Source organism: Drosophila persimilis, unplaced genomic scaffold, assembly GCF_003286085.1.
Source record: "Drosophila persimilis strain 14011-0111.01,24,50 unplaced genomic scaffold, DperRS2 tig00000002-arrow-pilon, whole genome shotgun sequence".
NCBI lineage: Eukaryota > Metazoa > Arthropoda > Insecta > Diptera > Drosophilidae > Drosophila > Drosophila persimilis.
Genome location: NW_020825289.1, coordinates 7417911 through 7430775, shown reverse-complemented (window position 1 = coordinate 7430775; position 12865 = coordinate 7417911). Strand labels below are relative to the sequence as shown.

The 12865-nt window shown below is 51.2% G+C and overlaps 1 protein-coding gene across 2 annotated transcripts; it reads right to left on the bottom strand.

Moving 5' to 3' along the window:
* Window positions 1–951: 951 nt before the first annotated feature.
* On the bottom strand, window positions 952–9879 carry LOC6590779. Of its 2 annotated transcripts, none has more exons than XM_026986856.1 (10): window positions 9712–9879; window positions 9503–9638; window positions 9203–9441; window positions 8975–9129; window positions 8626–8793; window positions 8368–8543; window positions 7902–8296; window positions 7699–7823; window positions 3967–7622; window positions 952–3267 (listed from the first exon to the last, which is right to left on the bottom strand). In XM_026986856.1, exons 1-10 carry the CDS (start codon window positions 9862–9864, stop codon window positions 1973–1975), a joined length of 6498 nt encoding a protein of 2165 aa, XP_026842657.1. In that variant the 5' UTR covers window positions 9865–9879; the 3' UTR covers window positions 952–1972. The 2 variants fall into 2 exon arrangements, with proteins under 2 accessions (XP_026842657.1, XP_026842658.1); XM_026986857.1 differs by lacking the exon at window positions 952–3267 and adding an exon at window positions 3856–3916.
* Between the last annotated feature and the right edge of the window lie 2986 nt (window positions 9880–12865).

The following is a 12865-nucleotide window of genomic DNA, read 5'->3' as shown; positions in this document are numbered from 1 at the left end:
GTTTTACGCATCACAATCGGTTTATATTCAATTCAATTATTCAATGGTGTTTATGGGGGGAAAGAGAACGAGCAGGGAAATGGAGAATGGGATGGGATCGGATAATGATATCTGGGGGAAAAGAGATTATCAATTACAACACGCTCAAGACAAGTCCAAGTCCAAGGTACGTGACAGCATGGAACATTCCTCTCACAATACTCCTCCTCTCCTCGTATTTGGAGGGATTCGAGGGCTGAAACTGAAAATGGGACCACAATGAAGGTGCCGTGCCGTGCCGTGTGCCTTTCTGTCTCTCGGGATCTGGGATGAAGGTTTGTTGGTTGGTGTCATTAGAGTTTCGCATTTGTTTGAAGTTTGCAATTTGTTTTCCATTTTATTATCGCTCTTGCTTACGCTCTTACCGCTCTACAAGTTACAATCTAGGAAAGTACATCTCTACGTAATTATAGTTTAAATGATTTTGTTTTTTTTTTTGTATGTTTTCGTTTTGGATTTTAAAATATTATCGTTATTGTTATCATTAGTGTGTTTATATTATAACATATTATCATCATATTATTATTATTATGTTTATGTTGGGGTTGTTGTTGTTGTTGCTGCATAAGAATTACAAATACAATTAAAAGTATTACCTTGTATAAAAAATAATAATAATAATCGCATACAATAATAGTGTTTTCTTATGCTCTTCAACACAACTCCCTCTCTCATCTCTATCGATCCTCTGCTCTCCCCTCTACAGTGGCGATCCTTAGTTAAAATAACTAAATGTAGTTGAACGTGGGTTTTCTCTGATCTCCTTTTCACTTATCTTCTTTTAGGCTACAGGATAAGTTAATTTAATTTACGTACATTGAAAAATGTGTTTTCTTTTCTTCTTGTTTTTCTCCCGGTAGGGGGGCTGCCGCGACTGCCCACCAGGCTCCAACCCATTCGCAGGGTCGGAGGCCGTAGGGCCCCATCGAACAGCAGCCCAGATAAAGCGCGTGATTCTGAAACGGCGTTAGCCTGAGAGGCGGCGGCCTCTCCATCGTTCGTACAACTATTCGTATCGTATCACTAAATATATAGTTTCATAATTACTATTATAGATCTTGCTGCTGCTACTTTTCTTTTTTGTGTGTTTTGTGGGTGGTGGTGTGTGTTTTACAATCGAATATTTACAGTTTGCTATTTAACACATGAGTTGTTTGCAGAGTTGTTGCCTGGAGCAGGGGCGGGGGTGTCTAGGGAAATCTCCAGCCTCGCAGAAAGAGCCAAGTTCTCGATTCGTGCTTCTCATATGCTTGTGCATATACATCATACACATACACATATACATATACATATATATATCGCTTTTATTTGTGTAATTCTAAATATGGTTTAGGGTTAGGCGATCTTGAAAAATAAGACCTAAATCGTTATACACACACATGTCTCTCTCTATATATATATGTCTATATATATATATATAAATAAAATCAAATTAAGCAAACTTTGTTATTGGTGGCTTTCGTTTATACACTCTCTTCTTCCCATTCTGCTTGGCCCTTCCCCTTTGGCTTTGGAGAGCTTCCCGCCTAGCTATGTTACAGAATTTGGAATAAGTTCCATCTGATTATCGTTTAGGGTTCTAATCAATTTTTCAAGGCTGGCGGCATGTGTGTGCGCGGGTTGTATGCATATGAAATTCTACATTTAAACTACAGTATATGTATATAGGGCGTAGTAGTAGCATTTAGCCCAGATGCGACGCCGGCTGGCCTAGATTGACCAGACAGAGGGCACAGCAGCAGGACGGCTGCAGGAGCTGGCCCAGGGCCACCATCAGCGGACTCTGGGCCGCGCCCATCGGCGTCAGCAGGAACTCGGTCTGCTCCTGGGCCAGACCCAGTCCCATTCCCATTCCCAGTCCCAGCGAGGTGCCGCCGGGCAGATTGACGGAGAAAACATTTTGCATTAGATGTTAGCTGCTGCTATCCGCGTCTCATCTGTTGATGGTGGACGTGACTCCGGCTCCCCCGGCTCCGGACACGTTAACATTGCTCGATGTAGTCACGGTCACACCGCCACCGACGCCTCCAGCACCGCTCCCACCTCCTCCGCCGCCGCCTGTACCACTCCCATTGTTGTTATTGTTGTTGCTGGTGGGCATCACCACTCCGCCATTGTTGGCACTGACCATCACCTGCTCCACGGTGAGGCTCTTGCCCACATCCTTGGCGCTGAGCAGAGCTCCGTCCGACGAGCCCACATTGTTCGTATTGGTGGTAACCAGTTGTCTGATGGTGGCGGGTGCTCCGCCAGCACCGCCACCGGCCGAGCTGTTGACGGTGGTGCCCAGGGGCAGGGTTCTCGTGATGATCGACGAGTTGACGCGCCCGCGCAGCACCTGCTGAAGTCCGCCCGGCCCCAGCTGCATCTGCATCTGGCCGCTGTTGTTCTTTTGCAGCGGCTTCACATTGAGCAGGCTGGTGTAGAGGACTCGCTTGTCGCCCTGCTGCACCTGCTGGGCGTTGGCCGCGGCCACCGTCTTGAGCTTCTGGTGGTGTACCTGCTGCTGCTGGGCTTTGTTTAGCACCACCGTGGTGGCGCCCACCTGTTGGGGTGCCTGGCTGGCCAGCGACTCGCCCGTGCTGCTCACAAAGTTCAGCTTGAGATTGGAGTTGGTGAGCTCCTTGTAGTGCAGCTTCTGGCCACCGGCATTGCTGGCCGCCACCGCCGCAGCCGCCGCCTGCAGTTCGCTGGCCGTGAAGTTGGTGAAAGTGCCGCCGCCGCCACTGTTGCTGCTGGTGAGGAAGATCTTGTTGGCCTGCTGGGGCGCCGCCTGTGAGCTGATGATGGCCGTCGCCGGCTGCAGGCTGTAGTTGTGGTTGGCCGCTATCGCAGCCGCCGAGTTGGGCTTCAGCTGCTGCTGCTGCTGGGACTGGCCAGTGTGCTGCCCAGACTGCTGCTGTTGTTGCTGCGGCTGCTGCTGAAGATTGAGATCCGAGACGAGCAGGGGGAATGGCGACATCTTGATCACCTTGCTGAGCTTCTGCAACTGCTGATGCTGGTGGTGCTGCTGTTGCAGGGACTCGCCAGTGTCCATCTGGTCGCCGCTGTTGATCGTCGTCGTGGCCGTCACCAGATCATCCTCGTGCTGCACCAACTGTTGCAGCTGTTGCTTGGTCAGCTGGATCTGCTGCTGCGCCTGCTGCTGAATCTGCTGCCCTCCTCCCGGATGCTGGCCAATCACCTTCCTCTGCGAGAACTTCCGATTCAGCAGCAGCTTGTTGATGTCTGAAAGGCCAAGGAATGCAAATGGATATTAAATTTCTGTTCAAATCAATGGATTTTTGTGTGGGAGCAGAGTCAAAGGACAACCAAAGCAATCATGCAATCTATGAGATATGAGACATGAAACGAAAATCGCAGCCACTTACAGAAAAACTCATTTAGATCCGGATAACCTATAGATAACCCCCGCCATCGAATCTAGCCTATCAGATGGGACCTCAACCTGAAGAGAATTCCACTGAGAAATGAGAACCGAGGAACAAATAACAAAAGCTGCGGAGACGGCTCGATTGCCAATCCAACGATCGTTACAGTAGCTTCTTCCACTACGAAACATTCGGCAAACGATGAGGATTACGTTGATTCGCTGCCCAAATACCCCATGAGCGAACGGAAACAATCGAAGCATCCACGAATGCGAACTAGTCAATGTCTTTCACAACCCACAAACAAGAACAACAATTCACAGAGATTTCTTGCAAAGGCTTGAGGTTAAGGTTATCTTTGCCCTCCAATATACCTCCGATATCAAGAACCAAAGAAAACGGATCTCAGAGCGGTTGCGAATCGAATCAAATCAAAAACATCAGCTAAATCTTGAAAGCTAGATGCTAGATGCTCGATCCTTGATTTCTGATTTCTGACACATAACCTACGAAAGAGAATACATTATATTCGATCCACACCAGAATGGTGGCTCACCTGTGTTCTCGGGCCCGTTGAGCTGTCGCTTCTGGGTGCCACGGCTAGTCCAGAGTATCTTGTTGCCCACCGCCGCTGGCGAGGTGTCGGCCGTCGTCGAGAGCACCGCCGTGGTGGCCACCGCCGTGTTCGTTCCGCTCACCTGGCGCCACACAATCGGCTGCTGCTGCACCAGCTGCTGTTGCGAATGCTGTTGGACGACATTGTTGCGGGTGGGCGTCGTGACGATCAGGGGCGTTGTGGTGGTACCCTGCTGCTGCTGCTGCTGATGGTGGTGCTGTTGCTGCATCCCGGCTATGCTGTGCACGGCCAGCTGCTGGCCACTGGCCGTGTTGATGATGTTCACACTGGACCCAGAGCCGGCGCCACCCGCGGAGCAGTTGTCGTCGCTCTGCAGCTTTACATTGGACAAAGTGATCACGGTATTGGGTCCAATCGATGTGGTGGTGGCTCCTCCGCCGGCGCCACTTGACTTCTGTATGGCGTAGGTGACCTTCTGGGCGGCAGCCGCTGCTGCTGCCGTGATGATCTCGCCGCTGCCGGTGGTATAGATCATGTGATTGCCAGCGGCGCCAGCGCCGGCTGCATTGAGGGGTGTCAAGGAGCGCGAGGAGGTGACGATGCTCTGTGTGGTGATCACCGGCGAGCCGATCCCGTCCCGCTGCATCTGGAAGAGCAACTGCTGGGTGGGCTGTTGCTGCTGCTGTTGCACTTGCACTTGTTGGGGCGTGCCCTGGCGCTGTTGAACGGTCACGTTGCGGAGCTGGGCCTGCGCCAACTGGTGCTGCAGCTGCTGTTGGGCGGATAGGGTGGGCAGGGGACTGCTTCCCGTGTGCGGTGTGATCGTCACAATGTCCCCGACGGCCGCTCCTCCTCCGTATTCCGTCCTGGCAATGATCTGCGGACTGGCATTGGCGAACTGGTTGAGCAACTGCGTCACCTGCTGGGGCGCTGTCTGTGCCTGGACCTGCGCCTGTGTCTGCGATTGAAGCTGGAGCTGCTGCGTCTGCGGCTGTATTTGCGCCATCTGCGGCTTCTGGGGTATTATCTGGGCGGGTATGTTGATGATCTGCGGCGTGGGAGTGGCCAAAATTGGCTGTGGCATCGATTGTGATTGCGGCTGCGACTGCGACTGTGGCGGTGGCGGTTGCGTGGGCTGGGACTGGGCTGGGGATACCACCACCTCAGGCTGTGGTGTCTCTACCGCTGGTTCCACCTTCACAGGCTCCAGGGTGTCTGCCGTCGTCGTTGCCGCCGTTGTCGTTGTCGTTGTTGCCGGAACGGGAGCTGTCTCTGTTTCTGTCGCTGGCTGTGGCTCCTCTTTGGGCGTCACCACCTCCTGGCTGAAGAACACCTCGCGATTCTTGAGCGACTCTTGCGTGGGACAGACCGTAAACAACGAGCTGCCCACAGGGACATTCACTGGCCTCGGCTTGCGAAGTCGCCCGGCGCGCTTGGACGCCTCTCCGCCCACCTTGGGCTTCTTTTCGTCGATGCAGTCGAGGAGCTGATCGGCAATCTCGACCTCGTCCACAGCCGCCTCGCCATCGAGGATGCCGTTCCAGAAGCTGGTGGCCTGATTGAGTGCCTTCGGATCGTCCATGCCGCACTCCTGCAGAATGTTGTCCAGCATGTGCTCGTGGTTGTCGTCCTCGTCGTCGCCGAGCAGATTGTTGATGTCGTTAAGCGAGTCGCCGGCGCTCAAGTTGAACTCCAGGGCGGACCCCGAACCAGAGCCAGATCCCGAGCAGTTCGGACTCTTGCTGGTGCCTCGGGCATAGTCCTGGGCGTAGGCCGTCTGAATGAGCTGGGCATCAGAGTCCAGATCCGTGTACTTGAAGGCATTGCTCAGGAAATAAGAGCTGGTGTCGCTCTCGATTTCCTCCTGCTTTCCAAGACGATTCAGCTCCACGCTGATGGGCGTATCCTGGGTCCAGTCCACCGCATGGACACCAGAGTCGCCGCAGGGCTTGCCCTCACCATCGTTGCTATCGGAGAGCTCGTCCGTAGGCGTCTTTGGACGAAAGTGCAGCCAGTCGCGTCGGATCTCGGAGAGGAGTTCGTTGCAAATGTCCAGACGCTGACTGGAGGTGGGCGAGAGTCCGCCCAGGTAGTCCACGTCCATGTCCTCTGCCGTGGCATCTATATACAGGTCCCTGGGCTTCGAGCACGTTTGGGCGTTTCGCAGATTCTGCAACCGAATCACATCGGGCAGCTGGTTCAAGCAGACGGTCTCCTCCTTCAGCTCCTGCGGGTATCCGTATCCCCTCTGCTCCCGCTGCTGCAGCTGCTGCTGTTGCTGATGCTGCTGCTGCGCCTCCAGCTCCTTCTTGACAGCCGTGTGACGGATGATGCTGCTCAGCTGGGCGAGATTGACATCGTCCTCGGCCTCGTCGTCCATCAGTTCGGGATCGGGGCTGGCCTGGAGTACAGTCGCAGCCACCGTCGCCGTGCGGATGATGCTCAGCGGCTCATTGGAGTCGTCGGCATCGATTAGCTCCCGCTTTATCGTCTTGGCCACATCCTCCATGGAAGGTCCGAGCATGGATATTCCAGCTGCTGATGATGCTGCTTCCGCTGCAGCGGCTGCTTCAACGGCTCGTGCTGCTGCCGCTGCCGCTGACGTGGAGGCTACCGGCTGCTCCTCTCGCCCAACGTCCTCGTTCCCCTCTGCCTCCAGCTTTATCACATTGATTTTTTCGCTTATGCTAACGTCCTTATTCATATTACTACTACTACTACTGCTATTGTTGTTGTTGTTGTTTTTGTTGTTGTTGTTGATGTTGTTCAACACGGTGTTGTTGTTGTTGTTGTTGGAACGGTGGTGGTGCTGATTATTGGCTCGAGGAGGAGCAGGCTGCTGGAGCTCCTCTGCAGCACTGCTCTTCTCCTCTTGCGGAGCCAGATTCTCGCAAACTTCCATCGCCTCCTCCTGCTTGAGTTTCTGTCCCAAGGCCAGCACCAGACGCTGCAGATACGCCCGGGGCAAAGGACACAACGGAGCAGTGAAAGGACCTTCCTCCCCACTTGCTGCTGGCTCTCCACCAGTTCCTCCAGTTGCTGCTGCATCCGACGACCTCTTCAGTCGCTTGGCCGCATTGAGCTCCCGCATCTGCTGCTTCTTGTGCCGCAGGCGACGCCGTTTCAGGCGCATGTCGTGCGAGCTCTGGGACAACGTTACCGCCGAACTATAGAAACTCAGCCGTGAGACATTCTCGTCATCGGTAACCAGGTCATCTTCCTCCCCGTCCAGATCGAGCACCTCAGCGTCCACCTCTTTGTCTAGCGGGAGGGGCAGCAATGAATCACCCACCGATCCGCCGGCAATCGGCTTATCCACCGAATGACTGGTGGGCTCCGATTTGACAATGGCGTCGGGCGGCAGCGACGTCGCATCAACGCTGTCAATGTGTTTGGATGTGGGCACAACAACAAGGTCCACAACAGTCGGCGGGGAGCAGGGCTTGGCCAGCGGAAGCAGCTCCGGCTTCGGTAGTTGGTTGTTTCTCCTTTGCGCGTTGTTGCTCTTGACGACACTCTCCATGACCGTGTAGTCCAACTGCGACCAGACATCGTCAAAGTTCGTTGTGGCCCGATCGAGCAGGATCCTTCCGCCGCGGCCCACACGACGTCGGGCGAAGCCAATGCAACGCGGGCTGCAAGATTGATTAAGCCCGATTTATGCTTGAGTATTGGAGGGGGGCCGTTTAGCAAACACCAACAACAACAAACCTGGGATAGTTGATGGAGGTCAGCGTGTAGCGATATTTGGGATCCGAATATGGTCCCGTCGATCTGCTCGTTTCCGTCTCCTCATCCGCCGAGTCATAGGGCCAGCGTCCATTTCGGTGCCGTGTCTGGAAATACAAAGCCACCATTAATATCGTCTTTCCTTCCTCTGCACACAGTGGACAGGGGACTCGCGAGACACTTACGGGCAGGTAAATACAGCTCGGCTTCCGTCTAAATGCAAACGGCGCCTCATCCTCGCTCTCGGAGCCCAGTTGGTTGCCATTGAGGCCACCGTTTAGGTAGTCATCATCCTCGCTGTCCAGAATCGAATCGTTTGCCGCCGGCGAGGCACTCTGCTGCCTGCTGAGGTTGTGCAGATGGTGGGGCAAATGGTGGGCAGGCGAGGCTCCAGATCCTGACGACTGTCCGGGCAAATACTGTTGAGTCTGCTGCTGCTGTTGTTGTTGTTGCAGTTGTTGGTGCTGGTTCTGCTGCTTGTCGCGGGGAAGTTTGTGTTTGCGCTTCTTGTAGGGACGCTTCTCCTTGCGACTGCTGCTGCCGTTGCCGTTGCCGTTGCCGCTGCCAGAGTGGATGGTGTCTAAAGATGAGGAATGGAATACGAATTAGTTATTACTCCAGTGGCAAATGCCGGCATCCTTCTTTTCTTACCCATTGTCGACGTGTTCAGGTACTGCGACGGCGAGGCATACACATTCGTGTTGCCCGCTGCTCCGCCACTTGCCAGCAGACCCGGGGGCAGGGCAGCCAGAATGGCGCCAGCCGTTCCAACCGCCGCCGCCGCCCCTTGTGAGTATTGATTCGTATACAATGAATTATACGCGGGTCTGTAAGCGAAACAAAATAAGGAAGCGGATCAGTGATCAGTGCACTCAATGCCTGGGACGTTCTCTTTTGTTTAGAGCTCACCTCGTGCTCTTGTATTGAGCATTCAGCTCGGAGTAGACAGCACCGTTGAAGTCGCGCAACTCGACGCGCTTCTCAAAGATATTCACCGTCGTCTTGAGTTGTTCGCGCTTCGTCTCCTCGCGTCGCCGCACCATCTCCAGTATAGTTGTGGCACGCTGCAGGTCGCGTCTGTTTTGATTTGGAAAAAACGATCAATTAATGCGAGCAATAAATTGAAATATCTCATGCGATATGCCGGCCAATCGGCACAATCCATGATGTGGGATCAGAGGGCTGATGCCAATTTGCCAGCATTTTTTACACTGTATTTTGCAACCGACTTCATGTGTGTGATTCCCTCAATTCTTACCGCAGCTTGAGCATCTTCTCGTAGGAGGCCTCGTCGTTCTTGCGATTCTTGCGCGTTTGCATTTTCTCGGTGCGCCGACGAAAGGCCAAATACGGATTGTTGGAGCTGGCACCAGGACGACTCTCTGTCTTCACAGTGAGTATCAGCGGATGTTGCTATGAGGGAGACAACAGAAAGTGAGAATAAGCTACGGGAGTCCCATCAAATCAAGTCAAATCGAATGCCTACCATCTTGAGGCGCTTGTTGAGCCAGTAATCGTAGAGGGATATGCTCGTCTCGTCATCCTGATTGAGCAGAGACTTGGCCTCGTTGAGGGTGACGACCGTTTGACCCGAGCTCTTCTCCAGCAAATCCATCAATTGTTCAAACTTCAGCTCCGTCAGCTCCAGGCGCTCCTGCTGGCTAAGCCATTCCATGTCCGCTTTGTCCATGTCATAGTCGGGCACCTCAGTGTCCAGGCCAAGAGCTGTAGGAGGGGATTATTAGTATTCGACAGATTATGGGCATCGAATGAGCACAACACTCACGTTGCATGTGAATCATCTGGCGAGGCATCTTGTAGTCCGGCGGATAGTAGGTATCGTAGAAGGGCTGGTCCGTCTGCAGTACCTCGGGTGTGGGGATGATGAGGCCCGTGCAGATTGCCCGCTGCAGATGATGTTCCTGTTTTTAAGGAGACACGAAAGCAGTGATTAGAAGATCTAGATCTCGCTTCTCAGAGGGGGATAACACTTACCGATTCTTCCTCCTTCTCCATGCCACTGGGCATTTGGGGCACGGCACGATTTATGGCTGAATACTCGGGCAGATCGGGCAGCTCCTCGGCCAAGTAGATGGGCATCTGCTTGGACGGATCCAGATGGCGTGCTCGGAACGATAGCTTCGACATTTTGACTTCCTTTTTGTTTGTTTTGTATGTGCGTGGTGTATATGGATTATGTGGAACGTTTTAGCTGTTGCTGTTTTGTATATTTCTTATATGTGTTGTTTTTTGTTTTTGTTTTTGTTTTATGGTTGGTTAAGTGGAATTGGCTGCTTAAGTTGCTATGGATGCTGGTGCTGCTTCGGGAGCTGCTAACCTACTGCTGACGGCTGCACCGGCCACCGGCGTCGATGGATTTGTGCTGCTGCTGCCGCCGCTCTCAAGGATCTTACTCCGATGCGTTACCGCTGCTGCTGCTAAGCGTTTCGTTGTTGCTCTTCCTTCTGCTCTCTCTGCCAATCTGGCTATGGATGGAGGAGATATGCTGCTTATAGTAGTGGTAGTCCCAAGCGTATGCAACAGCAGGGATGAACAGGCTAGATGCAGTAAGATGATTCGGCTGACCAACAGTCGGGCCTGCTGCTCCTCCGCTGCCTCCTCCGACGACTTAGCACCGGGGCTGCGGTGGCTGTGGCTGCTGTGCCAGCTGGTTAACGCAGCCCCTGTGCCCGTTCCCTTGGCAAACGTTCTGCCACTTGTTGCAATTTGGTGTGGAGTTGTATGTAGATTTGGGTGAGGGTGTGGGTGTGGGTGTAGATGTGGATGTGGGTCTGGGATCGGGATCGCGGCGATGATCGCCAATGAACGCCGCTTGTGAGCAACCTTTCTTGCTATATAGGGCGTATCGTTATCGTCCTTGTCCACCTCCTCTTCCTTCTCCGTCGCCTCCGCCGCTGCCGCCGCCTCCTGCTCCGCCTCCTCCGACTGCTGTTCCTGCTGTCCGGACTCCTCGATTCGTGCAGACAGGGCCGACAGCAGCAAGATGGCCAGAGAGATTAGCTGATTGCAATTACGACGACAACGCAATGGTAGCAACAACAATGACAACGAATGCAGCAATTGTGTCGACGACATTTTTCACGTTGAAATCGAAAAAAGTATGTGAATTGGCATAATTACGTTCATCAAAATTGCACATTTCAGTTCATCATCATTTTTCTATATTGAAAATTGTTGTTTTTCCAGTTTTTGCCGTGTGTCGCTTCGTTCCGTTGTTGCTTTCTTGTTGTTCCTCTCTCTCTCGATCGCTCTCTCTGTCTCTTCCTTATCGTTGGATGATAAAAATCTACAAAAGCGAGGAACAACAACAGAAACTAGTAAGTAAACAACTAACAGACACACACATACACACAGTAGTAGAAACATGTACGTGGATGTGGTTGTGTGTGTGTGTGCACGTAAGGGGAGCGCGCGGGAAAAATAATCTAAACACACACACACACACTAAGGAGACGATCGCATTCGAAAACAGTTATAATATGAGGTCTGTGTCGCTTTAAAATCATAAAAACACGCACAAACCCATATACCCCTTTGTTTCAGGACTATGAATCATATCATTCTGAGTTTAATTCCTTTTTTTTTGTCGCAAAATGCAAAAAATGCAAAATCATAGAAAGCCGCGTACAAAAAAAGGCGGCATAAACAAACACACACGCGGCGACAGCCTCAAACAAACGCGGCGAATTGCACGAAGCAGAAAAAACACGAAGCGCAAAACACGACGAAAAAGAAGAAAAAAAGGTAGTCAACTCTTCCTCATGTGGGTTTTGTTTTTTGCAATTATTGGCCAAATTAGTGATCCGCCGCGGGGTGTATATATTTTCATATACGTTAATGAATTTTTAGCATCGTTTACCGCACTTTTCACACACCTGCAAGCGAAATTTTGTTGATAATTCGCTTGAAAAATTTACACAAATTCGTAGATTTTGCGTATAGCGTGGTTTTGCTGGAAAGCAATGGCGGCCAGAGAGCCGAAGATTGACGACGCTGCGGACTCACAGGCCGCGAATTTCGGCCAACGCCGGCGACATTTACACAGAGCGGCAATGCGGCAGTTCTTCTATTTTGTTTGCCATTTTCACACAGTTTCACATCCAGTTCTTGGTTAATAATTTAATTTAATTTTTTTTAAGAAAGTTTTTGTTTTTCATTGACTTGCACACGTAAACAGCACTGTTTTGCCGATAAAATGTTTATCGATTCAGCGCCGTTCGGCGGCAGTGTCAGCGGCGCGAAAATCCGAATCACTCCGAAACGTTTACCGGCTCCCTCTGCCGAGCTTCTTTGGCACTACATCTACCAAGATTTTTTTCACAAAACACAAAATCGATTAAATTTTTTCACACACATTTTTTTACATTTTATTTATTTTTACACGCCTCAAGCACCGTTACATACCACTTGGTACGTTGCTGGAGCAACTGACAAAATTTCAGCAATATTCAATGAGTTTTGATGGTAAAAACGACCGAAATTGTCTTTCAGCAGCGGGACACGTTTTTACTTAGTGGCGGCCATCACGAATGAATTTTTCGGAGTCGTGCAATCGTCCAAAATATGACGAAAATATTTTGGCTTGATCAATTTGTGATCTATTTGATGAAATCGAATGCGGTTTTCGGTGGTACCTGTAGAATTTTGGCAGGGAATTAATGCATGCATTGGGATCATTGGCAGGAAGCTGCATTTGTTTTAATTATTGTTTAGACGCACATCGGCAATTCACCTCGTCATGTTATGTTAACAGCGAACCTGCCTTGTTCACAATTGGCAATCATTCCTCGATTTTGATATTCGGTTTAATATTGCCAGCTACCTAGGACCCTCAGCCCTGAAGACATATTTTTATCCAATTGATAGATCAACTTTCTACAAGACATGATCATTTTGGGGACTCCTTTTTATTTAATTGTGTCTAAATAAGGTTTACCCAAACAAGGTTACAGCATAAAACGTAAGTGTGTGTTGAATGTAACGTAAAGTGCGTATGGAATGTTACGTCTTTGTTTCTGGTCAACAGGTATCCGCTCTGAGTGTCGGCTCTTTTATACCCTATTTAATTTTATTGATTTTAAAATTCTGCTATCCAAGCTGATATAAAATGAAATTAATGACCTTTTCT

What these genes read in the sequence shown, in the direction of transcription:
- LOC6590779 (XM_026986856.1), bottom strand. Translation starts at nt 9,864, where the DNA reads ATGTCGAAGCTATCGTTCCGAGCACGCCATCTGGATCCGTCCAAGCAG. An exon ending in TGGAGAAGGAGGAAGAATCG is followed by an intron (nt 9,639 to 9,711) that starts GTAAGTGTTATC and finishes CCTTAAAAACAG; the next exon opens with GAACATCATCTGCAGCGGGC. An exon ending in TCAACAAGCGCCTCAAGATG is followed by an intron (nt 9,130 to 9,202) that starts GTAGGCATTCGA and finishes TCTCCCTCATAG; the next exon opens with CAACATCCGCTGATACTCAC.